Source organism: Gossypium raimondii, chromosome 7 (genome assembly GCF_025698545.1).
Source record: "Gossypium raimondii isolate GPD5lz chromosome 7, ASM2569854v1, whole genome shotgun sequence".
NCBI classification, from domain to species: domain Eukaryota; kingdom Viridiplantae; phylum Streptophyta; class Magnoliopsida; order Malvales; family Malvaceae; genus Gossypium; species Gossypium raimondii.
The window spans coordinates 49,397,921-49,425,139 of record NC_068571.1 but is presented as its reverse complement, the minus strand read 5'-3'; the positions used below and the strand labels follow the sequence as shown (position 1 = coordinate 49,425,139).

Below are 27,219 nucleotides of genomic sequence, written 5' to 3'. Positions count from 1 at the left end.
TTATTTACGTTTGCATACTTATAATTTTAAAAATATTTTTTATAATTTCAAAAAAGGTTATGAATTTTAAAATAAATTTCTAAGTTTTATGATTTTTGGGTCCATATTTTTTATGATTTTTATATTTTAATGATTTTTAAATATTTTTAATGTCCAACAATTTGAAAATATTTTACATTTTTATTTTCATTTCAGAAAATAATTTCATTTTTATTTTTTAAATTGAAAAATAAGTTTAGAAAACAGAAATAAAATTTGTTTTTAAACATGAAAACATGTGTGGTAATTATTTTTTTCAAAAATAAAATAAAAATTATTACATTTATATAGCTTCGAAGTTCGAACCAATGTACTAGATTTAATATTAGAAAAACTGTTGAAAAATAAATATTTTTAAGTTTATAGAGTTTAGACTAGGACCAATTCATCTCAATTTTTTTATAGCAATTCATCTTAAAGTTAAAACTCTTATTTTATCATTTCCACTTTTACAAAATATTTTTAGTAAAAATAATAATAAAAAATTTCATTTCACGTTTTCTTCTATGTTTTCAAAAAAAAAAAATTTGTTTCATGAGCCTAAATTTCTGTTAATAAATTATAATATTAACGGGCTCTGTTAATGGTCCCCAGTTACGTTTATGGGCTTTTTTCTGTTCATTCCTATATGGGCAGGACAAGCCATAAAATGGTGACCCACAAATTAAATGGATTAGAAATGAACAATCCATACTAGCCAGTGGGCTATATTTATACTCTCTAGTAAATGGTAAATTGAAAATTATGTTTTTCTAATTTTAGAAATAACTCTTAGGAGAAAATTAAAAAATTAATTAAAATTTTAAAGAAAAGTACACCTAATTGAACCATAATTGATTAAAAAATTTTAATTGTTATCTTCTATTAATAAAACTCACTGTTGATAGATTTTATTATTAATAATCACTGATTTGACAGACAGAAATCATAAGAAGTTAACATGGGTCATGCTACACAGATAAGTATGTTGACATGGCATGTACACATCTAGAATGAACCTTAATAAATGAACATCCAAATTCATTTAATTTTAGATACCCATTTATCCAGAGTTGTTATGTACGAACACAAAGCTATAAAACATTATAATAGTTATAAATAATTATTAAAAAATTCTAAAAATAATATATATATATATATATATATAATGACAAGTGATGAATAAGACTTCAACAACTGCAAAATAAAAGGATAAATTATGATATATATATATATATATATATATATATATATATATATATATATCTAGTGACAAACTTATTTTTCTTATTTTAACTACAATTGGAAATACTTTTTAATTGCTAGTATATTTATTTTATCGTGATTAGATATAATTAATATTTTGTTAAAAATAGGAAAAAAAAAGTTTTACCGTATATATGTAAAAATATGGTAGAAAAAAATATAAATTAAGAATATTTATTGGATAAATTATAGCATTAGTTATTAAATATTCGGTGTAATGTATGTAAACTCGTTATGGATCCACAATGTATTTAATTATATATTACTTGGAAACAATTCCAAAGTTGGCTACACTAGTAGGGCTTTCATTGCATCCCTTCCTTTCCGATAACTCCTATCAACAGGTCAGTGCAATCTCAAGTGTTTTGTTCTGCTTGCAGTTCATACCAAAGAAAGGGGTGTCTCCTACGAAACATGAGATCATATTCATTGCTCCCACAGGGGAGGAAATTAGTAACAAGAGGCAATTGGAAAAGTACCTTAAAGCACACCCTGGGGGTCCAGCAGTATCAGAATTTTATTGGGGCACCGGCGAGACCCCAAGGAGATCTGCAAGGATTAGTGAGAAGGTAAAAGCAATGCCAACAACATAAAGTGAACTTTCAAAAAAACGAGGCAGCGGCTTCGAAGGATAACAAGGAATCCGAGACTGCATCTGGAGGAATTGAGGAGACTAAAGACATTCAAATGGAAGAGGCTGAAAAGTCTGAGAAAATGAATGTGGAAGGAGAGGTTGGAAACGTTGCTGCGAAGGAAAATGAAAATTAGAATAAAGATGAAACAGAAGATGCTAATAGCAAAACTGAACCCACTTCTCAAGAAGTTCAACATGCAGAAGATGCTAATATATCTACTGATATCAAAGAACGTAAGGAAAATGTTAAAGCAGTATCTGAGAAGTCCCAGGATGGAGCTCAAGCTGGTGCTTCTGGATTTTCCCCAATGGAATTGTTGATTGAAGGAAAGGTTAAACAACCAGTGGCTGAAGCTGAAAAAGAGCTTCAATCTGGGGAACAGAACAAAAAAAATGAGGTGGGAGGAGAAGAAAAAGCGAAACAAGAAAGAAGCACCAGTGAACCTGAAGGAGTAATCAAGGAGAAACAATCATCTAATTGCAATGAGGGACAAAACTATTCAGTTGGCAATGAAATTAGTAAGAAAACAGAAGCAGCAATTCAGAACGGTAGTAATGCAGGTGAGGTCAAGCCTTGAGTTTCCATATGCAATAGATTAACACGATGTAGGCGTCTCTTTTACTCCCCCAATTGTGACCCTTTTAGATTTTTGGACGCTGCAAACAACTCTAGTTTCATTAGGGATAGTAACTGATTGTTCATTGAAACATCTTTTCTATATAATGGTAGATAGCTGTCTAATGTGGCTGCTTCCTATGTATTGGTCAGAGCTATAGTTTACAGTGATATATGTAATATCATGGCATCTAATACAGCAAATGGATGTAATATGTGGTGTTAAGTTATAAGTTACAGTAATGGATGAAACTACTAATGCCCTTCTGGTATGTTGCAATCTGTTGCAGATTCACAAACTGGTTTACTGATAAAACAAGATCCAGGGCAGCTAACTTCAATGATTGCATCACAAATTTGTGGTGCTTTTGAGATTGAGAAATCTTACTAACAACCGAAGCTCAAACAAATTGAGCAAAGTTATTACAACTCTTATGAAAGAAACAGCTTGTTAACCTCAAGTTTTGGACTAGATGAATTGTCAAAACGAAGAAGCAAAAGAAAAAAAGGGTAGTATTTGGTTCCAGTAAAATCTCCAGTGGATGATACATGGAACATTTAAATGTGTTTCAAATGGAAGCTAAAAGAAAGAACAAAATGTAGATTCGTCATCCTTATCTTCAAAGTCCTTTAAGTTGTCCAACGAGCCCTGTCAAGGTCGTCCATTTCTCAAATGCAGTTGCAGATGTCACAAATGCTACTTTGGATGATTCAACATCATTTTTTGTAACTGCAGAGTAAATGCAAAACAAGAGAAAGCCATGATCATGATCAGATTGTTCGATTTCGATGCTGGAGAATATTAGGTTTTATTTGAAAGATTGACCCACCTGATGATATCAATGAAGCTAATGAAGAATTGAACGTCTCCACCTGAGTCTTTTCTTCAGGGCTAGAGCTCAGCTGTTAAGAACAACAGTAAAGAAAACCACTCATGACATCTCTAGAACATAAGCCATCAAGAACTGAACTAATATGACATTTATTAGTGACCTTGTTGAAGGCTACATTGGCATTCTTGACCCACTCTGTATCAGTGCTTCCCCCAAGAACTGAACTAGCTGTGGATAGATCATTGTTGTCAATGGCTTGACCTATTTCGCTTAACTTATACACCACATCCTGCAAATACCCTGCAACATTTCATTTCATTGCCCTAATGTCAGCAAACAGCATCATGGATATGAATATTTACTATTGAATGTGAGAAAATGGCATGGAAAATGTTATAAACTACATCTCCCCCCAATGAAAGCCATCATATATTCATATTGTACTGGTGACGTAATAATAAAGCAGATTATCAAATTCAATTTCATTGAGACATAAACAAGGTTTCATAGAACTTCAATCAAACACAGGAAGAACATAGAACTAACTTCAACCAACCTTTCTCTTGACCCGATGAACTGATTACTCCTTGTCTTTCAAGCCTCTTCTTTCTATCCTTCTTGACTTTCTCCAAGAGCTCTTCATCATCATCGGCCTCTAGAATTGCTGCAATGGCATTGGAGCAACCATTACCAGCAGCCAACACTAAGCTGGTGATGAAGCAAAGGGAGAAGCCTCTTTTAGTTAAAGCTGGAGTTGGTGGTGGTGATTCATTGAATGCTTTGCAAAGGGTTCTTCTTTGGACATTTTGATTGTTGAGGTAAACTAATGCAGTCCCTAATGATGATGATGATGACGAACAGGAAGAAGATGTTGAAGGGGAAATAGATGATGGGAAGAAGGAATTAGCAGTTGAGAGAAATGCAGTTGCCATTTTCTTTTTTTAATTTTTTTTTTCTGGTAAATTTAGTGGGAAAATTAGAGGTATTGGCATTTTCAGAAGATAAGGTTGCTGGATTCTGTTCTGTTATCTGGTCCAGTCATTTTTCAGATGCTTTGGGAGGCTTTCTCTTTTTTGATCACTGATTTAATTTAATAGAAGAAATAAGGTTCAATTCTGCCATTAGTCCCTGTACTTAACAAAAGTTATGGATTTATTCCCGTATTTTTATTTGGACATTTTTAGTCTCTGTTCTTTCCAGATTTTAAATTTCCCTCCTTGCCAAACAATAATTATTAAATTCATTAAGTAAAATTTTGCTATTTTCATAATATGATACGCCAAATATATTATCCTAAGTGTAATATCATGTCACTTATTATTCCACACATTACTCACTAAAAATCCAATTAATGGGTTAACAACTGTTAGTTATGTTAAAACTAAAATTTAAAATTTTAAAAAGTATAGGGACTCAACATGATCTAATTAGAGAATATGAACTAAATCTACAACCTGTATGAATAGTATAGGATTAGTAATTGAATTTAACTGCTATGGTTTAGGTCAGACTAAAATTTTAAATTTTGAGAAATAGAAAAACTAAAATTGATCAAGTAAAAGTACAAAGGCAAACTCCACAACTTTCACAAAATATAGAAACTAATAACAAATTTTAACTAAGAAATAAATGTATATTTATCATATCTCTAAAATATTAGTTTTATTGTCATGATGTAATAATAGTTGGTGAAGTGGAGTTTTGAACTCCACATACAGAGTTAAGGGATTGACAAAATCTTACAGCATATAATAAAATATTAAAAAACAAGAGATACATAATAAATTCTTTTTTGAAACTATACATAATAATTTTTAAAGTTACTTGTGGAATTAAAAATGTAATGCTAATGTACCAAATACTAACCCTAAATCAATATAAATTATTTGTAAAATTGGTTATATATAGAATATTTGAAAAGTAAATATAATAAATAATATTTAAATAATTTAATATAATAATTTTACTTATTTTACTTAGCATATTCTTTTACTTATTTTTTTTATAACTAACTTAAGCTTCCTTTGGATTGGATTTTACCCATGCTGAGATGGAATATTAGGTGAATATTCCTTTTCACCGCACTGGTTTCTTGTTTGAAATATTTGAGGTGCGGTGCAATTGTGCACTCTCACCTATTGTCGCTCTCAATTTTCACTGGAGCCAAAACTGCCAGTGAAGAAAAAGTTGAGGTCAGTTTCTTTATTACCTTTGTTCTTTGATTTTTTTTTTACTTTTATAGGAAGTAAAAGTATTATTAGATATTATTATATAATTTTTATATAAAAATATATTAAATATATAAATTTATTATCATAAATATATAAGTTTAATTATTATTTAATATAAAATAATTTAAATATATTTTATTATTTATTATGAATATAATTTAAAAGTATTTAAATTGTATTGCATATAATTTTAATATTTTAATAATCATTTTATAAAAAAATACAATTTTATTTTATGTTATATTATTTAATATAAATATAAATATAAATATTTATTTTATTATAAATACATTGTAAACTAATGTCTATAATGGTCATTTTTTATTCTCATCTCACTGCTACAGTTGCGTTTGAATCCAAACACACATCTATCGTTATTTTTAATCTAACCGCTACAGTATCCAATCTCATCACTACAATAACTAATCTCACCGCCACCGCTGTTTTTAACATTACCGAAAATAAATACATTGCCCCACCCAAACTAAGTCTTAATCATCGGAGTGCACCCCGGAGGACAACCTCCGATGCTTTCTCACGTTAGTTTTCTCTATGCAGGTGTCTAAGAAGAGTTTGCCACAAGATACACATAGAGGGAGTTATACTTGGTGCCACCACTTGTCTGTAGCCCTCTCCTTGGACAAAGATCATTCCTTTGCACTACTCCTTGAAGATTATCCCTTGACAACATCATCCGTCCAAGGCTTTCCCCATAAGCCAAGGTCATTCCTTAACTCCTTTTCTTGAAATTCACTCGTTCGAAGACTCCCCACGAAGGAAGGACTCATCTAGGTGCATCCACAAGTGGTTGTTCGTCCAAGACCATTGCTCGCCAGGGATCACTTCTGTCTCGCAGGCCAAAGTCATCGTCATGACGAACGAGAGCTCCTTTCTTCACCTCTGTCGGACACGTTCTCATGTCTTTACCATCTCCTTCTTAGCCACTAACGAACATCATATATGAACACTAACCCTTGCAGACTGTGGAACTTTCTTATCTGCAATAATACCCTTCAACCTCCTTATCATAATTCTAACTTATCAACTCCTTAGTATAAAAATGACATTATGTTAGATCAATGTGTATATATTAATAATAAAATAAACTAATAAATCATTCAAAATCAAATCAAATCGAACCAACTTCATTGTTAAACTTGGATTCTTATAAAAAATGTCATCTTCAAAATAATAATAAAAATATATCTTTTCTCAAAATAAGTCATGTGAGTGGCTAAAATTATCAATTGAAATTAATTTATTACGAGCTTATATACTAAAATATGATCAATAAATAATATTTTTATCAAACGTAGCATTAAGTTTAAATTAATTAAAATTTTTAATTTTAATTTTGGATTGAGTTATTTGGATATTTATTTGAGTAATTGAGTTTAGTTGTGTAGGGTATTGGAATTTGAATATTAAATATTTAATTATTTTGGCAAGCATATGGATATATAAATTTAGAGTTTTAATCAAGATATTTAAAAAAAAGAAGGAAATTGGTGGAATAAATCATGGAAGGCGATTACTTATGGGAGATAAAGTGAAAAATCAGCTAAACCAATTTATTTGAATTAAATCAATTTGATTCCTTAGAAATCAAGGCTGAAGTGGACGAAGTAACGAAGCTGGGGGCTGACACAACTTACTGCTTTTGGTTTTGGCTTTGTATTGTGGGATGGTCTGACTTGGAACCGTGTCAAGGAAGGCTACTTTAGAATTGTAAACCAATCCCGATTGGGACTCATGTGGAAAATGCAGCTCGAATCAAGGATCCACCCCTCGCTCACTTTAGAATTGTTGACAGAAGCGACTAAAAGTTCACTATCGCTGTAGTATTCTACAACATCAGCTTCACCGAAATTTTATAGTTGTTTTCCATTTTGATTCGCAGCCTCCCTTTTGATCTTGTTCTGTAGCTTATAGCACTCAGATTTAATGTGCCCTTTCTTCTTGCAGAAGTTACAAGTTTTGCCTCTGTTTGAAGACTTCGATCTACCCTTAGATTTACCGCGAGGATTCCATTCCTGTGTCCTTCCACGATCATCATCAGCATTCTGATCTTGTCTCCCACGAACAATGAGACCCTCTCCCTGAGAGTCGGTTTTAACCACAAGATGCTTAATCTTATCATACGAGGTTAAAGAATCATAAACCTCATCAATTGTGAGAGACTCGCGGTTATATAAAATTGCGTCTCTAAAGGTTGAATAAGAAGGGGGCAACAAACAAAATAGAACCAACCCTAAATATTCATTATCATGCTGAACCTCCATGGCCTCCAAGTTTGAGAGAATTTCTTTAAACATTGTTAAGTGTTCGTGCACAGACGCACCTTCCTCCAAACGATGCTTCATATGCAGCTTGCCGGTTAGAGTTTTCGACATAGATATTTGTTCTAGCCTCTTCCATAATCCAGCGACAGTCTTCTCCTTCATCACATCCTGCAAAATTTTGTTAGACAAATGCAGATGTAACTGTGTTAACGCCTTTCGATCCTTGCGCTTCTTCTCTTCCTCCATCAATGTCGAAGGCATCTTATCTACCCCTAGTAGGGCTTCCTCTAAGTCTATTTGTGCAAGAACTGCCTGCATCTTTATCTGCCACAACGTGAATCTGGTGTTGCGATCCAACAGCGGAATTTCATACTTCAAAGACATCATTATCGTGATTGAGATGAACAACCCGGAAGCTTTGAAACCAACTTGTAAAAATAGAATGTCGGTAATGACAATATATCGCAAAGAAAAGAGAAAGAAAAATAAAGAACACACAGATTTTTACATAGAAACCCTTTCGGAAAAAAAACCACGGGCAAAGGAGAAGAAAATTCACTATGTCAAATTCGAATGAGTACAAGAGGAGTAGACTATGTCTATTTATAGGCTTGTAAAACCATATTCTAATAGGAGTGTAGTAAGATTAAAACACCTTATTCTAATCACTCAAATAGATGGAGTTTAATAAGGTTTAAAAAACCTTATTCTAAAATAAAATAAAAGAAGTGTAGTTCTATATGGATTTTACTTTTATTTTATTTTACCACTGTATTTTATTTAAATAAGGATTCGGGTCACTTAATTCTAACAGGTAAGAACATTACCACTTGTCTAGCCAATGATAATAACATTTCTTTGATAGACTTAGGCACTCCCACCTAAACTTCGTGAATCCCCTTTAAGTTTTCCTCGAAGTAAAGAGACAAAATTTCAGGACTAAAACCGAACATAAATGCTCCAGAAAAAATAACTCTATCGTTCAAGATTCGTGTTGGCATCTCATATCCCTCAACAAATAATAAGAATCAAGGTTAATTAAACTTATTAACTCAATATATAATGAACATTAAATTATCAAAAATGTAATCATTTTCATGTTGTTGAGCAGGATTTTGAGTGAGCAGAAATAGCATTTCTTTTTCTTTTCTTCCAAGCAGAAGGCAAGAAAAATGCAGTGAAAAGATGGGCCACTAAACAAAATGGTGATGCTTTAAATTACCTTTACCCCACTGAAGAGATGAAGAGAAAAGTAGATTCCCTTGAGTGGATCGTCTGAATTGGCTTCCAAAAAGCTTACTATTCCTACAATCACCAAAATGTTATACCTTCGAAGCCAGCTCTAAAGAGCAAAGACTAGCCCTTTTTTTCTTTTCTTTTGTACCACTAAATCTTTATTTATTTTGATAATACAAGACTTAATCGTGTTGAGATCCACACATCATTTTCAATATATACTAGCTGGAAAAGTTAATCTCAAAATAAATAAAATTATCTTTGATTACATGGTTAATGAATTAAAATATGGGAGTTCTTTGCTTTCTAAAAATCATCTTTCTTCTCTTCCCCTGCACATAATTATAGTAGGGTTTCATTGAAGTCCAGCAAGTACGGACTTGACGTCCTATTGTTTCAGATGAACATCTTTATTTCAATGGCTTCACTTTCTTTTCTTTTTTCTATTTTAAAAAATAAAAACCATCGCTGAAAAAAGACAAAAAAAAATGTCAGTTGAATCTTCATAATCGTTTCCCTACTTCTTTTACTTGTTCATTACACTATGTTTTAACCCTTGAATTTGCATCATTATTTCTTTTTGTCATTTCTTGAATATTCATAAATAGTTTAAAATTTATTACTTGTAAGTGCGCTTACACAAAAATAGTGTATTCTTTAAAAATAAATATTATTTTATTTAATGAAACCGATTAAACTAATTAAATCACTCGATTGAGTTCACTCTTTTATTTAAGATTGGAAGTTTGAATCATAAGATATACAAAAAAATAAATGCATTTTGTGTCTCATAACACAACCCAACAGCCTAGGTTAAGTTGTGAAACTTTTACATTTAAATTCACTTACAAATGCTTCTAAAAATTCACATATAAACACAAGTAAAATCAGAAAATTACTTAAGAGAAATAAAATGAATTATAAATTGTTACAATGTGCTCATTGCTTATAAGACGCGTTTTTTATCTCTCCAAAAATAACATATATCGATAAATTAAAAAACAGTATAAATTAAACTACTCTCTTTAAGGAAAAACAACAAAACTCCTTTTTTCCTTTTAAAATCCTTCATCGCAAAGATTAGTATAAAAGCCCTTTTTATATAAAAATTGTCTTCCATCCACACGAGGAATGTTGCATTAATAGTTTATTTGACTTTTACATGAAATGATACCCCGAAAAAATTAATATAAAAAATAAACATTGCCTACCAAATTAAAACAGTCTTGTTTCTTGTTTGTTAAGGCATCAAAGAGTTTTCTATCTATGCCCTCTTTGGTTGGATTTTAAAACAAGCAAGCTAAGCTAGAATAATTTTCTTAAATAATATATATTTTTTATTATATAATTATAATAATAATCCAACTTGGGGTCCTCGTAAGCACCTTATTTAAGGGGAACTTTTACTCTGTTTTTTAGATGAGAAGATCATCCTTTTTATAATAAATATTAAAATTAATTATTTGTACGTGAAATTCCTCCATTGACTGCATCTCAATTTCCAACAAGTCTTCGACTACAGCTTCTTCAAAATGATTGGCTTTGTACTGAATACGCGTCAAATATGTGCATTCATTGCAACAGTTTCAGAATCCAATAGCATAAAGTTCACTACTTTATAGTCTATATGTGAAACCTTCTTTTGTCTTCTAATCATTCACTTGCCCTCACCAAGGCAACACCCAAATGCCCAACTCCATTCACCAACTAAAATAAACCACATCATTCTGATTTTCTGATTTTATTTTGATTATATATTTTTTTATGTATTGTACTTTAATTCTGAATATGATTCTATTGATGTATTATTGTAATTGAGATTTATAAATGTACCCAAACATTTATTTTATTGTCCGATACATGTTTATAAAATTATTATGCATTGCTATTTTCGGTCTAATTATCAATTTCATCCTTCCATTTTACGAAAATTAAAAAGTAAATTTCTCTACGTTAATTTATTATAACTTAATTCTTGTATTTTATAAAAACTAAGAAGTTAGTCCATTTGTTTATAAGAGCATGAACACGAATGGCTAAGGTTTGCTAATTTGTTACATTTAAATTCTCGAACCATTTTTTTAATTTCCAAATTACAGTTTAACTATAAAGTTTTAATATCACTTTTCATTATGAAAATTAAAATTAAAAAATTACTTTTCAGTTTTTAAAATAAAATATATAAAATTCATAATTAAACCTTTATTTTCGTAAAAGTGTCGAACAAAATAATAATTCTTGCAAAGAAAAAAAATGCTAAATTAATTTTTAAGAAAAAGAATATGATGATGAAAATATCATATAAACGACAATTTAATATATAGTAAGTGACAAAAATGGTTGTTGGTTACGCTAGTTTCTGACCAAATCGTCATAAAAATGTCCCCCTCACCACTTAACACCACCTACATTTTTCTCTTTTTTCTTGTGCTCTTGCGCTGCAGGTGTACCACAAAATCAATGTAATAAAATATAATTATTAACTCTATAAATCTTATCCCTAGTGCATGTGTAAAATCTTTTAGTTTAAAATTACATAAAATATTTACAATATTAAAATGTATATTATACTTTTGTCCCATGACATTATCAATCTATATTTTATTATTGTTTAAATCCCGCAATTTTTAAAATTTTTTAAAATTTATTTTAAATTAAATTCAACTAAATTCCAACTCTCAATCCAATCTTTTCTAAGGTAATTATTATAACTCTTAACTAGGCCTGTCTAGGGCGAGCAAAGATTTATCCGAAAAGTGAGAGGATTTAGATAAAAATATAGCTCTGAAAAATTAGTTTGAATAAAAAAAGGCTTGTTTAAAAAATGGGCCTAGCCTCGAGTAAGGCTTTTTGACCCAAGGTAAGCTTGGCTCGGCCCGAATTTGTAAAAATAAAATATATATATATTTTCTTGCTATTTTTTTACTATTTTGTTACCATTTTACTATTATGTTACTACTATTTTATTGTTATTATTTGAATATTGTATAATTCTTATTTTATTATTAATTTTGTTACTATTTTAGAGTTTAATATTTTTAATATTTTATTATTAAAATAAATTGTATATAAAAACTAATATAAAAAATTTAATATGAGCGAATCAAATCGAACTTAAATAAAATTTTAGACTCAATTTTCGAATCAAACTAAAACCGAACCTAAGAATTTAATTGAACCCGACCATGTACACCTCTGCTCTTAAGTATATTTGTAACATAAAAGAGAAGCTTTTAATCCTTCCGAAATGTGGCACGTGTAGAAAGTCTAAGAGTAAGCGAGTGAGTAGAAAACCAAAGATCTAACACATCTAAATTGGCAAGTAAGCATTGACCAACGAGAGACAAATGAAAGCAAGACAACAGCTTCAACACCTAAACCCAAAAAATTTTTTCTTTTTTCTTTTTTTCTGTGTAATAAAAGCATATATATATATATATATATTATTTTAGTAATTTAAATAGAGCAGTAGCTAAGCCAGACTTTAAAAATTATAATTTTTCTATCAAAGCCCAATGCCTAAACCCTTCTCCCACAGAAAACGACCGCCAAAAGAGAGATAAAAAAGAAAAAAAAAATCTTTTGTTCTCTATTAAAACCTCGTCATAGCTCACAGTCTTCCATTCCCAGATTTTAGTTGAAGCTGAGATTTTTATGAGTGTTAAAAAACTCTAGGCATGGAGAGAGTGTGGTGTAAAGTGGGAAAGTAAAGTATAAAGGGAGAATCTTTACTGTCTTATGGCATGCCAGAGTTACAAGGAGCATTGCATTGAAGAAATTTCTTCATTTTTCGATTTCCTTTTTGTCTTTCCCTTCTGAGGATCGATTCTTAAAGTTGGATCAATTGATTCTTCTTTGAAAAAAAAAATAAGGCCATGAAAAGTTTTGGGGTTCATCTATTCTTCCTGCTCTTTCTTGCTGCGATCGGTACTTTCTCCTTTACTCTTTTCTTTTTGAGGTTCATAATCAATTCGTTTGTGGGTTGTTTTTTTTTTGGTTAGTTTTTTATTTTCTCTGAATTGGGTTGACATTGGAATATGTTGAATTAATTGTTTGGGTCAGTTTATAGTGTCTTTTCTAATGAAAGTTTACCTTGTTTAAAATTGGATTCATGCTTTCTTAATGGTGAATTTTAGTGGGTTGTTCTCATATTTTGTTAATTGTAAAGCTCTGGTGAAAGCTTCAAACTCCTTTCAGAAATAAAGATGTTGTCAACTAAGAAACTACTCTTTCAGTCTTTTGCTTGGAAATTTGCCCTAATTAAATTTACTTCCTTTGCATCATGATTTATTTAACTACTTGTTTTTCTCTTGAAAGGATTGTTCTTTTTCAGGCTGCAATTGTATTTTAGTTGCTGTACATATTCAGTTGGATTTGGGATTTGAATCCTATTATTATCTTGTTAGGGCTATTAGATTAAATAGGAAATCAGTTTGGTGGATAATGTTTCGATTCAAGTCTCATCAAAATATGAGATTTTTTTTCTTTAATACAGCTTTGGTCCATAAAGCTGGTTTTACTAGTGTACAACTATGTTCAATTGTTAATGGCAGTCGTTTGGTTTTCGTGCTGGAACTGTTTTATACGAGTGTGAGTAGGGAGTCTCTTTCTATAGGTCTCTTGATATCTACCTTCTTTCCACCCTAGCTTTCTATGCTATTGTAGAATTCATAGGAACTGAGATGCATTAGCAAGGGAAACAGCAGCTTTAGTTTTCTTTTTCTTACCAAAATAGTTATCTCTACTCTTTCGGGGTTGATAAGTAAAGATTATATTGCTAGTTCTCAGAAATAATATGACAGTGATTAAAAAGTTGTTTTTGTTTTTTTTTCTCCAGCATCTGTGACCGTGCAAGCATTCACAGGAACGTATGGCATTAATTATGGAAGGATTGCAAATAACATACTTTCACCTGATGACGTTGTAACACTTCTTAGGGCAGCAAAAATAAAGAATGTTCGAATTTATGATTTTGATCAGAGTGTCCTTAAAGCATTTAGTGGGACAGGGCTGGAACTTGTGGTTGGACTCCCAAACGAAAATCTGAGAGATGTGAGTGCCAATGCAGATCATGCTATGAATTGGGTGAAGGACAATGTATTGGCATATCTTCCCGATACACATATTCGTGGGATCGCTATAGGGAATGAAGTCTTAGGAAGCAGTGATGAATTTTCAGGATTTCTTCTGGGTGCAGTTAAGAATGTTTACAATGCATTAGATAAGCTTAAATTAAGTCATTTAGTTCAGATTACCACTGCACATTCACAGGCTGTTTTTGCTGATTCCTTCCCTCCTTCATCATGTGTATTCAAAGATAATGTTGTTCAGTACATGAAGCCACTCTTAGAGTTTTTTTCGCAAATTGGCTCGCCTTTCTGTTTAAATGCTTACCCTTTTCTAGCCTACATGTCTAATAAAGACCAAATTGATATAAATTATGCTCTCTTCCTACCAACAAAAGGAGCAGATGATCCAAAAACTAAGTTGCATTATGATAACTTGCTTGATGCTCAGATTGATGCAGCCTATGCTGCATTAGAAGATGCTGGATATGGAAAGATGGAAGTCATTGTCACAGAGACCGGGTGGGCTTCACATGGCGATGAGAATGAAGCTGCGGCAACCACAAACAATGCAAGGACTTATAATTACAATTTGCGGAAAAGACTTGCAAAGATGAAAGGAACTCCACTCAGGCCAAAAAGTGTGCTTAAGGTTTATGTTTTTGCAATCTTTAATGAAAATTTGAAGCCTGGGCCAACATCTGAGAGGAATTTTGGACTGTTTAAACCTGATGGAAGCATCTCATATGACATTGGGTTTCATGGGTTTAAATCTTCATCTGCAGATTCATCACTGCTGTCTTTGAAGGTACAAGGTTTCCTCCCACCCTTGACATATATTTTAACATTTTGCAGATCAGTTTCAAGTATTCTCAGACAGAATAAAGCATATTTGTAGAACATTATAGGTTTTTCATGTTCTTGGTGTGGTAATTATTTTGTTTTCATTCTGCTTTCCATTATTTGTTAGTGAAGGAACAATCGGATGTTGCTTCTGCTTAAGGTTCGATAAAATGTAGCCTTGAACATAGCAAATACGTGGTTTGAATGATTCACTTGTTTGTGATGATTAGCTCTTGTGACATCACATAAAAAATAAAATATGCTGTATGATCTTTTTCCCTCCCATTTCATTCTGTTTTGCTATGTGAACTTCTGCAGGAAATTCGAGCATCCAGTTGGTCTGGCTCCTACTCCATAATATTAACGATGGCTACTGCACTACTGCTTGTGTTGTGAAGATGGTGATTGAACATTGAATGCGTGTCGGGGCTCATTCTGTTCTGCACTTGCATTTTTGCATTTAATGCTAAGTCAGAACCCAGAATTTAATTAGTTTTAGGGTTACTACTTATATATTTTTTTCATTTCAAACCTTAGAGAACAATCCAATACACCTGATTTTTGTACCTTTAGTAAACACATGGTGGGGAAGTTGCTGATTATAAATCTCAGAAAAATGTATATCTCTTGTGCCTGAATAAATTCTTCTTATAACTTTAGTTAGTATATAAAACATACATTTGTGGGGTTTCACTCTTTTTTCTTTTTTTCCTCTTTCTTATGTAATCTTTTGTGCTTACTGTTTTTAGTTATAACATGCATCAAATATAAACAAGCTACAACTAAAGATTAATTTAGTTGATCCCAACCGAGTCTTAACTTGAATAATATCGGTATTGTTATCGGTGTAGAAAGATGTGGGTTTGAGTGTTCTTGATTGATAAAGTTTGATCAAAGATGAATTAAATATATCTATATCTTTAGAGAAGGCAATTGATCTGCGGATGCCCCTTGCTAGAATTGGAAGTGGTCTTCTTCTTTTTCTTTTTTTTTATTTACTTTGGAAGTGCGTATGTACCCGGCTTTTGATGGCTAATGCCTAAGGGACATTTTGTCTCGAACCCTTTAATTTTTAATCAATTTATGTCTTCCTTTACCTCTAAAAAATATAAAATGATTAACTACGAGAGTTGGGTGAGATGGTAAAGGTCTCTTTTACTTTAATCAGTGGTCGAGAGTTTGATCCTCATCTTAGGTATGGAGCCAGCTTTAAAGTTCATGATCAACATTTATCTTTTTAATGAGCCTAATAATAAAATGCGGATGCGGATGATTAATTACTGAGCTTAAAAATCTTGTTATTAGTCATAAAATCTGGCCACAATGGAAAAAATGCTAACCAGGATTAAACCCAGCAACCATTATTACAGCTCCACATACAACGTCAGAAATCAGAGCCCAAAATGAAGTAATCCTCGAAGCCGGCATTCTTCTCTGAAGCTTAACTGAAAATAACAGGCATTTGTCTGAAGGAAAACAGTAGAAGCTATTCATGTTGCAATCTACTTCCATTATATGTAGGTTCTTAAAATAGATAGGCATGAAGTCCACTCATCAATCACACAGCTTAACACATAATTCTACAAACACCAAATCGATGTCCTCTCTACCAAAGAATCCTTTTATAAGTTAAAATGCTAACCAGGATTAAACCCAGGAACATTTCTTACAACACTCAGATGCCTCTTGCCATCTTGATCCACAAACCAAGTGATTCGGTAAAGAAGACATAAATACATCATTGAAGTTTGTTCTCACCTGGCACCGACCACGACAGGCAACAAACTGCAGTAGGAAATTGGGCTCGACCAACCAAAAAGAAACTGTCCTATCAGCAAGAAATATATTATGCAGACATGCCAAAACGAACCTCAGCCATTGTCCTCTGTTAACTTGGGTCTATATCTTACTCTACTTCATAGTTACAAACTCCATTTGGTTCACTTCACTCTCTATTAACTCAGGTCTATATCTTACACTACCTCATAGTTACAAATGGCCGATTAATTTCACAGTGAAGAACTTCTTTCACTTAGTACAAGTAAAAACCTACAGATCTAAAATTCTTACTTATTAAAAGGCTTTAAGTGGTTAAACGTGTCACGAGAATTAAATCATCCAACTATTAGATATCAATAATGCTCAGATTTTATTTACAACTCACTATCTATTGCATCCCAACCATGCAAGTCATGGTCAGCATTTAAATTTTACAATCACTACTAAGGAGGGATTCAGTAATATGATCAAGAGACCATTAAGTTTGAATGACAAACTACATTGCAAAACTATCATCTCCAAACCTGGTACTTTTCTTCAATTATTAGATAGGGGCCCTGGCTGCCAGCAAAATTGTTCTTCCGAATTGCCTCTGGATGTTGACATGTGCTTTCTCATTGTAGCCTCCAAGTTTCAAGCTTCGCTTTCTATGAACCCTTTTCCTGAAATAGATTCAAAATGGTCATTAACAGTCCTCACCGGGAAGAAAACCGGACTCTTTACTCTTTTGTTGGAAAACCTCATTAAGTTTACCTTTAACTATAGAGTCGCTTGTACCAACATCTTCAGCTTCACAAACTGAATTCTTTTGTACTTATGCATAAGGGTCAGAAAATAGACCTAGCCGCAAGGACAGATCATATTCCGTCCCAAACGACATTTCATGTTTGTTCCTAATGTCTTGCTTTCTGATTCCCTCACCACCAACATCAACATCAGAAGAGGAAAAGAGATTCTGCAAAGAACCCGCTTCAGCTGGCTCTGTAATTGATGTACCGATAGGTACCCCAACATTTATCTTATCGGACACTATATTTTCCCAAACAGGAGAACCTGTTTGCCACTCTGCATTTTGATAGTGAATTCCGTGATAAAGGGGATAGACTTGAACCAATTTTGGCAGTGTTAGGTTCAATCCTCATCAATTGGTAATGATGAGCAGCTTGTGAAACCGAAACGTTTGTATTCTCATGGGTGGCGACTCTTGCAAATTGGCAGCCACACTCAGCTGCCTTCATATATAACTCAATTCTATATCAATAAAATTAGCACAACTTTTTTTACCTCAATTTTTCATAATAAAATTAAAATTAAATTAAAATTATTTTTAACGAATAATTGTAAATTAAATTATAATTAAAATTATCACAATTTTTTCCTATAATAACATTAAAATTAAATTATAATTATTTTTAACAAATAATTGTAAATTAAATTATCTTCTTGTAATTGAGCTCTTAAATTTATAGCTTTCCCATCAGCAGAAGAAGGAATGCTAAAACTTTGGCATCCCCAAAGGTTTGCTGAGAAAGATCTACTTCATATGTATGTATGTATGTATGTATGTATGTATGTATGTATGTATGTATGTATGTATGTATGTATGTATGTATGTAATCTAGCTTTCAATACCTTGTTTATAATGCCAAGTATATGCTGAAATACCTGCACCAGAATTGTTTTCTTTTTCATATGGTTATCCTTACTTGATAGATGTTGATCAAGTGAATCATTACAGACATACTCATAAACAAGTAGCCTATGAGTTCCTTCTGGACAGTCACCTAACAACATGACTACGTTCTTGTGTCTGACTCTAATGAGTTCATCTATTTCTGACTTGAATTTCAATGGTTCTTGAAAGAATATGTTGTTTTTTGCTGGTTTAATCACAACGTTCTGCTTGTTTTCTAGTCATTGGTACTGGTTAAGTTGCTTTACGGAAATAATGTTTAAATACCAAATTGTGAAAAAGATATGTAATTGGGGGACTAATTTTTGTATTAACCCAATACTAAACAGGTTTATCAGAAATAGTTTTACATGTTGGGAAAACTTCAATGCTGAAAAGGTCATCTTCTTCAGGGTTCCCAGGTATCATATCATCATAAGTTAAACAAAATTTTGTTCTTGGTCCTCTCAATAACTTGATGCCATTGTTTTTCTTCATCCTTGATATCCCACATGGAAGCTTTTCCAGAAAGATTTTCTTGTTTTTCTTCATCTTCCTGTTTCAGAAAAGATCCTTTTGAATCAAATTTATTTTGCATTTCTGTAAATATTGCACCCTAATGCAATGTCACCTGTCTAGAATTACCCATGTTGCCTTCACATTTTGTGCGGATTGGATAGCCACAACTGCTGGTGATGCTCCTGAAGTTACTTCTATCCTAAACTCAACCTGAGTTTACTAATGGAGAACTCTCATTAGCTGATTATTTTATATATATATATAGTGGCTTGAAAATTTGACTAACCTTTTGTGCTTTGCAAAGCTTTGAAATCTCTAAAATTTCAGCATTATTCTCAAACTCCTCCTTCCTTGTTTCCCTATCAACAATTGTGTGATTTGCTGCAAACTTTGAACTGAAACCCATTTTCTTCCTATATCCCACTTCAAAAACAAACAAAATTAATTTGCAAAAATTCAATCAAACAAATTTGTAAATAATTCCATAATGATGAAATCTTACCAAGCTTCCTTGTTCCTTTGAGAGACACAACAGGTGTAGGATGATTGACCTGATGAAGGACACCAAGAAGGAGAAGCAAATCTCCAGGCTTAAGAATTAAGGTATGAAGTGCCCATTTAATGGCACTTGAACATACTTGTTTAGATGCATCCTGGATTACCATTACTCTTTGATCTTCCATTGCACCCAGGATCTAAAACTGGGTAATCTGTTTTTCAAGCTATCTGTTTCAGTTCTACTTATAGTTTTCCCAATAATTTCCTGGAAAGAATGTTTTATTTTTTTCATTGAAAGATTCCAAAACTGAAATCAAGAAAAAGATTCTATTGGCTGTTTTGGTGTAAAACATGATTGGCTGGAAAGTTTTTTGTGTTGTAAAAATTATGAAAATTACAAAGACGAGTATCCTTAAAACTGTCATTATCTTTGTTTGTAGAATAAGACACCAGGAAAGTTCTGAGCTTTTAAATTATGGGTCAAGAGTTGCAAATTTTACTCTCTTATTATAGTTTTTGATTATATATGATATTTTTAAGATAATTCTTAAAATTATTCATAAATAGGAGGATAATGTGCTTCAGCACACTTAAACCTACGTCCTTCTACATTGATAATAATGTCAATCCAGTTAACACTCGATTGACGAAAATTTTCTTTTAAAAGAAAGCACAAAGTTGTGGCACAACTATTCCAATTAAACTTTTTTTTTAAGTTATTTCAATCAAACTATTAACATCAGAACTCATGATGTTGATAAAAAAATTATATAATAAATATATTTATTAAAAATTAAAGTAGTTTTAGTTGAAATGGTAAATATATTAATAATTAGAAGAGTATCCACTCATTCGGATGTAAAATTAAATTTTATATATTTTTGTACGATTAATATTTTAATGATACATTTATTAAATTTATCAATATAATTATAATTTTCATGCATGTAATTTTCTCAACCGTTTCAATATTTTCATATCAATCTAAAATATTGTACATATTAATATTAATTGAACGATTAGAAAACTTTTACATAAAATAAATAGTTAAAATTTAATTTACATCAAATTTGACATGATCTATCTGAATGGAATATAAAATATGAGGTTAAAACTTAGCAACCCAATGATTTAAATAAAAACTTTCGAATAGTTCAATGACTTAATTGAAAATTTTGAATGGCTCAATGACCATTTTGTAACTTTTTGAAGTTGAGTGACCAAAATATAAGCTTACTAATAATTGTGTGACATTGAGTGTAGTTTACCAAATTAGTCACTAAACTATGGATAAGTTTTCTTTGACTACTAACTAAAAAAGTTACAATTTGATCATTAAACTATTCAAAATTTTCGTTTAAATTATTGGACAAAGTTTTTAGATAAACTTTTGAATGAACAAAATCTATTTTGGATAAACTTGAATCAAAATATAGAACAATATATCAAAATATCATTTTAGTAAATTTATCCTCAATCGTTTCAAAATTAAACTAAAGTGTTACTGTAGAGATTTTAAATATATAAAAATAAACTCATCACTCGTGGTTGTCGAGGTGTTGTAATCATACCATTATAATTACCCTGATTTCAATAGGGCACAGAAAATTTGGAGGTGTTTACAAACACCTTAAACTCAACACTTATGGGTGTCAAGATATCCATCCAAATAAAGCATATTCGGAAAAATAGCTTTTCCAAAAACACAGTTTAATAAATAATACTAGATTATGACACACTCACGATGTGAGTGAAAACATTCATATGACAAAATATACAAATTTAATATGATTTTGGTTGAAATGGCGAAAAGCATGTTGTCTTGTGTTTAATTCTCATGATTCTTATTGTGTGTTTTTTCTAAATATATCAAATTATAAAAAAAAACATAAATGCCCTCAAAATAATATTTGTTACTTTGTAACATAAAAGGGCTTAATAAAAAAGATTAAATTGTTAGTAAAACGGAGTTTAAACACAAAATGTATCGATTAAAGATACTAAATGGATACAATTGTTTAATATGGTGTTTTCATCAATTTTAAGTTGGTGTCTTGTTAATTTGTGACACTAACTCAATCAACAACAACATTATTATTAATATATACAGTTGATAGAGATAATAAAAGTGTGAGTGTTAAAATAAAGCTTTGGTTGAGTGATAAATTTAAAATTTTACTAACCTAGTGGTATGGGTTCAAATGTCGTTTTATGCATAATTTTATTGTTTTTTAAATAAAAGACTAAATTAACCTCGAATAATGTAACTTATTTTAATTACGTAATTGAATTTTCATAATTTCCTAAATTGAATTGATGCTCGGTTGACTTGTGACACCAATTCGAGTACTTAAATAATACTACACAAAATACTTAATATAAAATTAGAAAAACTTGAAAGGATGTAGTAAAAGGTTTTACCTAAAATAAAATTCTAATATTTGACTTAATCAGATTAAAGTTTATTTTAAAAAAGTAGTAAAAAAGCGAGTTAAGAGGAAGAATCCAGTGCAACATGAGTAGGATCCTCTTTGGTATCATCGTCATCAATATCAGCATCATCAAACATTTGATCAAGAATGAGGACTAAGGCCATTGCAAATGCACTGTCAAACCCTGGCCTAAGACACAACAAAAACACATCTTTGCCCAGCATCACATGAGTTGAGGGGTCCACTTTTCTTTTGATCTCAGCCATTGGTTCCTTTGATGAGCTCTCTAAAGAAGTGTTGTAGATTGTACAGCAACGATGGGGATAGGAGCCATCTATATGGTACTCCTGGCTTGGATCACCGTATACGTCCACTACAACATTTGACCGTCCGATGATGGATGATCGATGGACACAGAAAATTGGGCTTTCATTTTTTGTTTTTTCGCCTAATAATCCTTCCCACCTTTGATGGAGACTTGGCTTCTGTTTTATAACAATCATTTAAAACAGTAATTATCTATAATTCAAAATATATGGGGCAAAATCACCAAATTAAGTGAATCACCTCCTAGTAATATTTTAGGCTTAAAAAATTAATTTTTGTTAAAAGAATTAAGTCCATTTAAGATATAGGTCGAATATGGTCTATAAGATTTCGATTTATTCCGCTTTAATCTATTTTTAAATATTACATGTTTTATTTTTGCGTAAACTACACTTGATGTCACTTTAAAAAAGGAGTTTGTCCTATTTTAATTATTCTAAATTTTTGCTTTCAATTTAGTCACTTTAAAAAGCCGTTAAAAATTCTGTTAATCCACTGGCAGATTGTTGATGTAACATATTTACCAATTGAATAACAATACCTGACACTTTTGTTATTTTTGACTAAAGCCTAGGGACCTTTATATAATTAATCCAAAAACACTTTCTTATTTTCCGTTCTCGTCTCCCTGTACCTCATAAATGGAGCTGGCTTACATTACTTCCCTGAAGAAACAAATTCAATTAACACCCAGAATTTATCAACAGCATAACTCAACACCATTATTCAAAAACTAATGAATAAAATCAAAATCAAAGGAAAAGAAGGCTTAAGAAAAATCCCATATTTTTTAGTATTATATTTAGCGATTAAGAAAGAAAAACCTGCCATTAGCCTGACAGAGGTTCAACATTTGGCTTCGTTGTGTTAATTTGTGAACAGAAAGTAAAAATGATGTGACTAATCTTGTATGTTTGTTTGATCCTTGACTCTGGCAAGTACATAGTTTTCAAGGTAATGCTCCAGTTACACAAATGAAAAGAACGCAATTATGTTTACTTACCCTCCTGTTGTAAATTCCTTAGCTTTCTAGTTGAACATCTCCTCATTTTTTATCTTGTGCCATGGGAATTTTCTTTTCCCTTCATCTGTTCGGTTTCAGTTTGATTTTGATTTTGTTCATTAGTTGATCTGGGTTGCGACTGAAACCAAACATTGATAAAAACACTTTTTTCTTTATTGTGTTCATATTTGAATAATGGTGTTGAGTTGGAGTTTTTATGCTGTTGATAAATTCTGGGTTTCAATTGAATTTGTTTGTTCAGGGATGTAAGCCAGCTCCATTTCTGAGGTACAGGGAGAAGAGAAAGGAAAAAAGGAAAAGAAAGTGTTTTTGGATTAATTGTATATAGGTCCCTAGGCTTTAGCCAAAAGTAAAAAAAAATTGTCATGTGTCATTCAATTGACTAATATACCATGTCAACAATCCATCAATAGATTAATGAAATTTTTAACCACAACGGCTAATTCAGATAATTATCTTAATTAAAGCGATTAAATTGAAAAAACAAATTAAAATAACTAAAATAAGACAAACCCTTTTCAAAGTGACCTAGATATAATTTACACTTTATTTTATATATTATATAATTTATAGCACATAAATATTATACCTATAATATATAACATATTAACTAATATATTAAACCGCTTATGGTTAAAAAAATAGGCTTGAATTAACTATTTAAAATTATAGACATATTTAAACAAAATTTAAAACTTATATTTTAAATCCAACCAACTTGAATAAGCATAAATTATATAGTAATATCATAACTCCATAAGCCCTTCTAAATTGAACTTATTAAAATAAACCTAATTTTCGTAAGTATAGTTTATGTATAGTCTATTTGAAAATAATTAAAATCTACCTGATAATATAGTTTGTTTTTCTTACTTTGTTATGGATAAAAAATATTAACATATATATATTGAATAAAGATGTCTATTATCGAGTTAGGTCAAGTTTATGTTTGATATTAATATTATATTAAGTTACTTAAAATTGACGCAAATTAAAATATAAGGTTAAAATTTTACCCAAATCTACTTATATTTATAAATGATTAATTTAAACTCATTTAGACTGTCTATAACTTTAATTTTTAAAATAAAATTATTATTTGTTAATATTTACTAATTATGTATATATATATATATATATCTTTTACTATCATTTTATTTTATTTTACTGTTTTTAAACTTAAACAATTTAATATATTTGAATCTCAAGATATTGGTCGAGTGTTCATCTATCCCAAAAATAATTTGGGTTTGAATCATCGTTGTACAAAAGAATAACTTAATATATATTTAAATATTATACTTAATTTTTCTTATCATATAATTTATATAATATATAAAAATAAATAAATAATATAATAAACTTTAAAACGAACCCAACCATTAATTTAAATGAGCCTAATATTTTTGCCTAAACTTTTTTTAGATTTGGTGTTTTTTTAACTCTAAAAGTTTAAACGAATTCCATACTTAATCGGGTTAACCTCAAAAGTTCTAATATTACACTGAGGAATTCCATCCATGATTTCATCCTTGATAAAAGATTAAGAATTAAATCACTATTTGGAGTTTGAATTTGACAATTACTCTCATATCGAGATTTAATTTTTTATCCAAATTAGTCTTTAAACTTTGTAATAGTTTTCACATTTATACATAAATTATATAATATAAATTTAAACTTCCGAGTGAAGCAGACACTCTAATTAGAAAATTAAGATAAATATCAAATTTATACATCGATTTTGATTTAATGTGCAATTTGATACATTAACTTTTATTTAGTGTAATTATACACATTAAACTTTTATTTTCGTTTATATGTATAAATGGAACTTTGATTTTGATTTAATTGTACATATTTAAAGAAACAAATACATATATTTATTTTCATATTGGATAAATATAATTGTTTATGTATGTAATATCCAACGTAATATGATGCTAATTTGATAATGTTGTTAGTGATTTTTAAAAATTGAATCAAATTAAAATTTTATATATATAATCACATAAAACCAAAGTTCATATATGACATTACACGTTAGATCAAAGTTGATATATAATTTCAATATTTATCCCTTGAAAAAATCAAACTTTATCCTTTTTTTATTCCTTTTCAAACCCTAAAATCTTGGCCAATTAAACCTTTATTTCTTTTAAAAAACTAAAACATTTCACCTCTAAATTCACTCAAACCAGCAACTTAATAATGTAATATAATTTTGAGATTAGCATGTAAATTGCTATTGAACATATTCAAAACTACTTAAAATTGTTGGTATATAAATTTTGATACCTATATTTATATTCATCACCTAGGTTTAGTATTTCTGCATTAACAATGTTAATTTGTACCGATGTGATATTGATGGCCAATCTTATAATAATATATGGCAACCTCTCAATATGACATGTGGTGAACATAAATTAAAAACTTAAAAATCTTTTAAAAGTATAAATTAATTTAAAAAAGTATAATTTTTTAGAAAAATTCATGAATTAACTAAATACTTTTGGATAAATTCAGATGACAAATTCCTTAATAATATTAAGTAATTTGGTCAAAATATAAATTGGAGTATCAATTTAGAAAAAAAAAGTTTCAGGTTCTAGTACCCTATAACTTATTTTTGTTTGAAAGGTTGGGTATCCAGAAACGGGGTTTGCAAGATGGAAATAGTTAAGCGCAGAAAGAACGAAGAGACAGACCTTGCGAATGAGGGTGAGAAGGCAGTTGCCAGTGGCGTCCATGAGAACCAGCTCGTCTTTGGGTAGTGGATGGCCATGGGGGCCGTAGTAAGAATCGAACCTCAACATCAGCTCCCCTTTTGGGTTGTATACCACAAACCCATCTCCTCGATAAAACACTGACGTCTTATGCACGGTTAGCTGCGTTTCTTCTTCGAAACAGAATTTCTCATCCACCATCACCATTCTTCCCATCCTGAAATTTGTGGAGGAAAGCAAAGCAGGTAGAAGAAGTAAGTTTATAAGTTTTGTCGCATAGATAAAGAGATTTCATTTCACGTTGCTTTGTGGAATATGGTTTGTGGGGTCAATCAACCACTGCTTCACATCCCAACTCAACCACTAATTCACTTCCATCGTAAACAAATCAGGTATTCCTTCAGCTTACCATCAAAATCAACATCAGTTAGCAGCCTCATTATGAGAGATGGGCCCTATGGGCAGGGCAAGTCGATGGCAGCTACACTCAATAATTTGATGATACCCACTCCTACTTGCAACCAGTCCTGCTTTAAGACTTAAAATAATTTACAGTGATGGTTTTGTCATCTATCATAACCTTATATTTTACCTTGAATCAACGGCACAATCCAAGTGTTGAAACCCAAATCCACAACTTGGAAACCTAATTGGAGCTGGAAGCATAATGCTAAAATAGCAGCTCACTACATGTACAAAATCATAACTCCCCCAAACCTAAGCAATATAAAACCACCACTAAACCTCAAGGATGCAACCCCATGTTCCTTGCCAAATAAATGTCTTCTTGCTATACGAAATCTTAATTTTTGCAAAAAAAAAAAAAAACACATTGATACAAGAAAAACTAGAAATGAATAAAAGAAAGAAATTACGACTTCATGCGCATAAATGCTTCATAAAACTCTAAAGGTACAATGGAAATTACATTTATTTATTTCCTGAAGATTGCCCTTTAATGAATATTTCAGTGCATAAAATGATAAATCACTATCTTCAAGTAGAAAATTATTTATTCATGTTCTTTTGAGCTTGATAAACTTAATCAAGAATGCCCTCCACATTTGGGGCAAAGATCAGGTATTCACTTCAATTCTGGTAAGGATAAAAAATTTCAATCTTTTATCGTCATATAGAATTGAAAAGGAAATGAAAATGAAAGGAAAAAAAGCTAAAATGGAAAAAATTACATAAAATCCATCATTTTAAAAGTT

At 30.8% G+C, this 27,219-nt stretch overlaps 4 protein-coding genes and 1 pseudogene across 4 annotated transcripts; 2 read left to right on the top strand and 3 right to left on the bottom strand.

The window, feature by feature from the left end:
- The first annotated feature begins 1,416 nt into the window (after positions 1–1,416).
- On the top strand, positions 1,417–2,681 carry LOC105779335 (methyl-CpG-binding domain-containing protein 11-like; annotated as a pseudogene).
- Positions 2,682–2,866: 185 nt separating this feature from the next.
- On the bottom strand, positions 2,867–4,406 carry LOC105779430 (thylakoid lumenal 16.5 kDa protein, chloroplastic). Its single transcript, XM_012603217.2, has 4 exons — positions 3,924–4,406; positions 3,528–3,667; positions 3,365–3,437; positions 2,867–3,264 (listed from the first exon to the last, which is right to left on the bottom strand). Exons 1-4 carry the CDS (start codon positions 4,297–4,299, stop codon positions 3,155–3,157), a joined length of 699 nt encoding a protein of 232 aa, XP_012458671.1. The 5' UTR covers positions 4,300–4,406; the 3' UTR covers positions 2,867–3,154.
- An 8,202-nt stretch (positions 4,407–12,608) lies between these two features.
- On the top strand, positions 12,609–15,718 carry LOC105779504 (glucan endo-1,3-beta-glucosidase 11). The gene is made up of 3 exons (XM_012603317.2): positions 12,609–13,043; positions 13,954–14,990; positions 15,344–15,718. Exons 1-3 carry the CDS (start codon positions 12,992–12,994, stop codon positions 15,419–15,421), a joined length of 1,167 nt encoding a protein of 388 aa, XP_012458771.1. The 5' UTR covers positions 12,609–12,991; the 3' UTR covers positions 15,422–15,718.
- A 3,062-nt stretch (positions 15,719–18,780) lies between these two features.
- Positions 18,781–20,145, bottom strand: LOC105770311 (uncharacterized). Its single transcript, XM_012591457.2, has 4 exons — positions 19,498–20,145; positions 19,282–19,418; positions 19,108–19,205; positions 18,781–19,032 (listed from the first exon to the last, which is right to left on the bottom strand). Exons 1-4 carry the CDS (start codon positions 19,676–19,678, stop codon positions 18,819–18,821), a joined length of 630 nt encoding a protein of 209 aa, XP_012446911.1. The 5' UTR covers positions 19,679–20,145; the 3' UTR covers positions 18,781–18,818.
- Positions 20,146–21,866: 1,721 nt separating this feature from the next.
- LOC105779572 (protein LURP-one-related 5) lies at positions 21,867–26,281 on the bottom strand. Its single transcript, XM_012603415.2, has 2 exons — positions 25,988–26,281; positions 21,867–22,410 (listed from the first exon to the last, which is right to left on the bottom strand). The coding sequence occupies exons 1-2, from the start codon at positions 26,219–26,221 to the stop codon at positions 21,985–21,987; spliced, it is 660 nt and encodes a 219-aa protein (XP_012458869.1). The 5' UTR covers positions 26,222–26,281; the 3' UTR covers positions 21,867–21,984.
- Between the last annotated feature and the right edge of the window lie 938 nt (positions 26,282–27,219).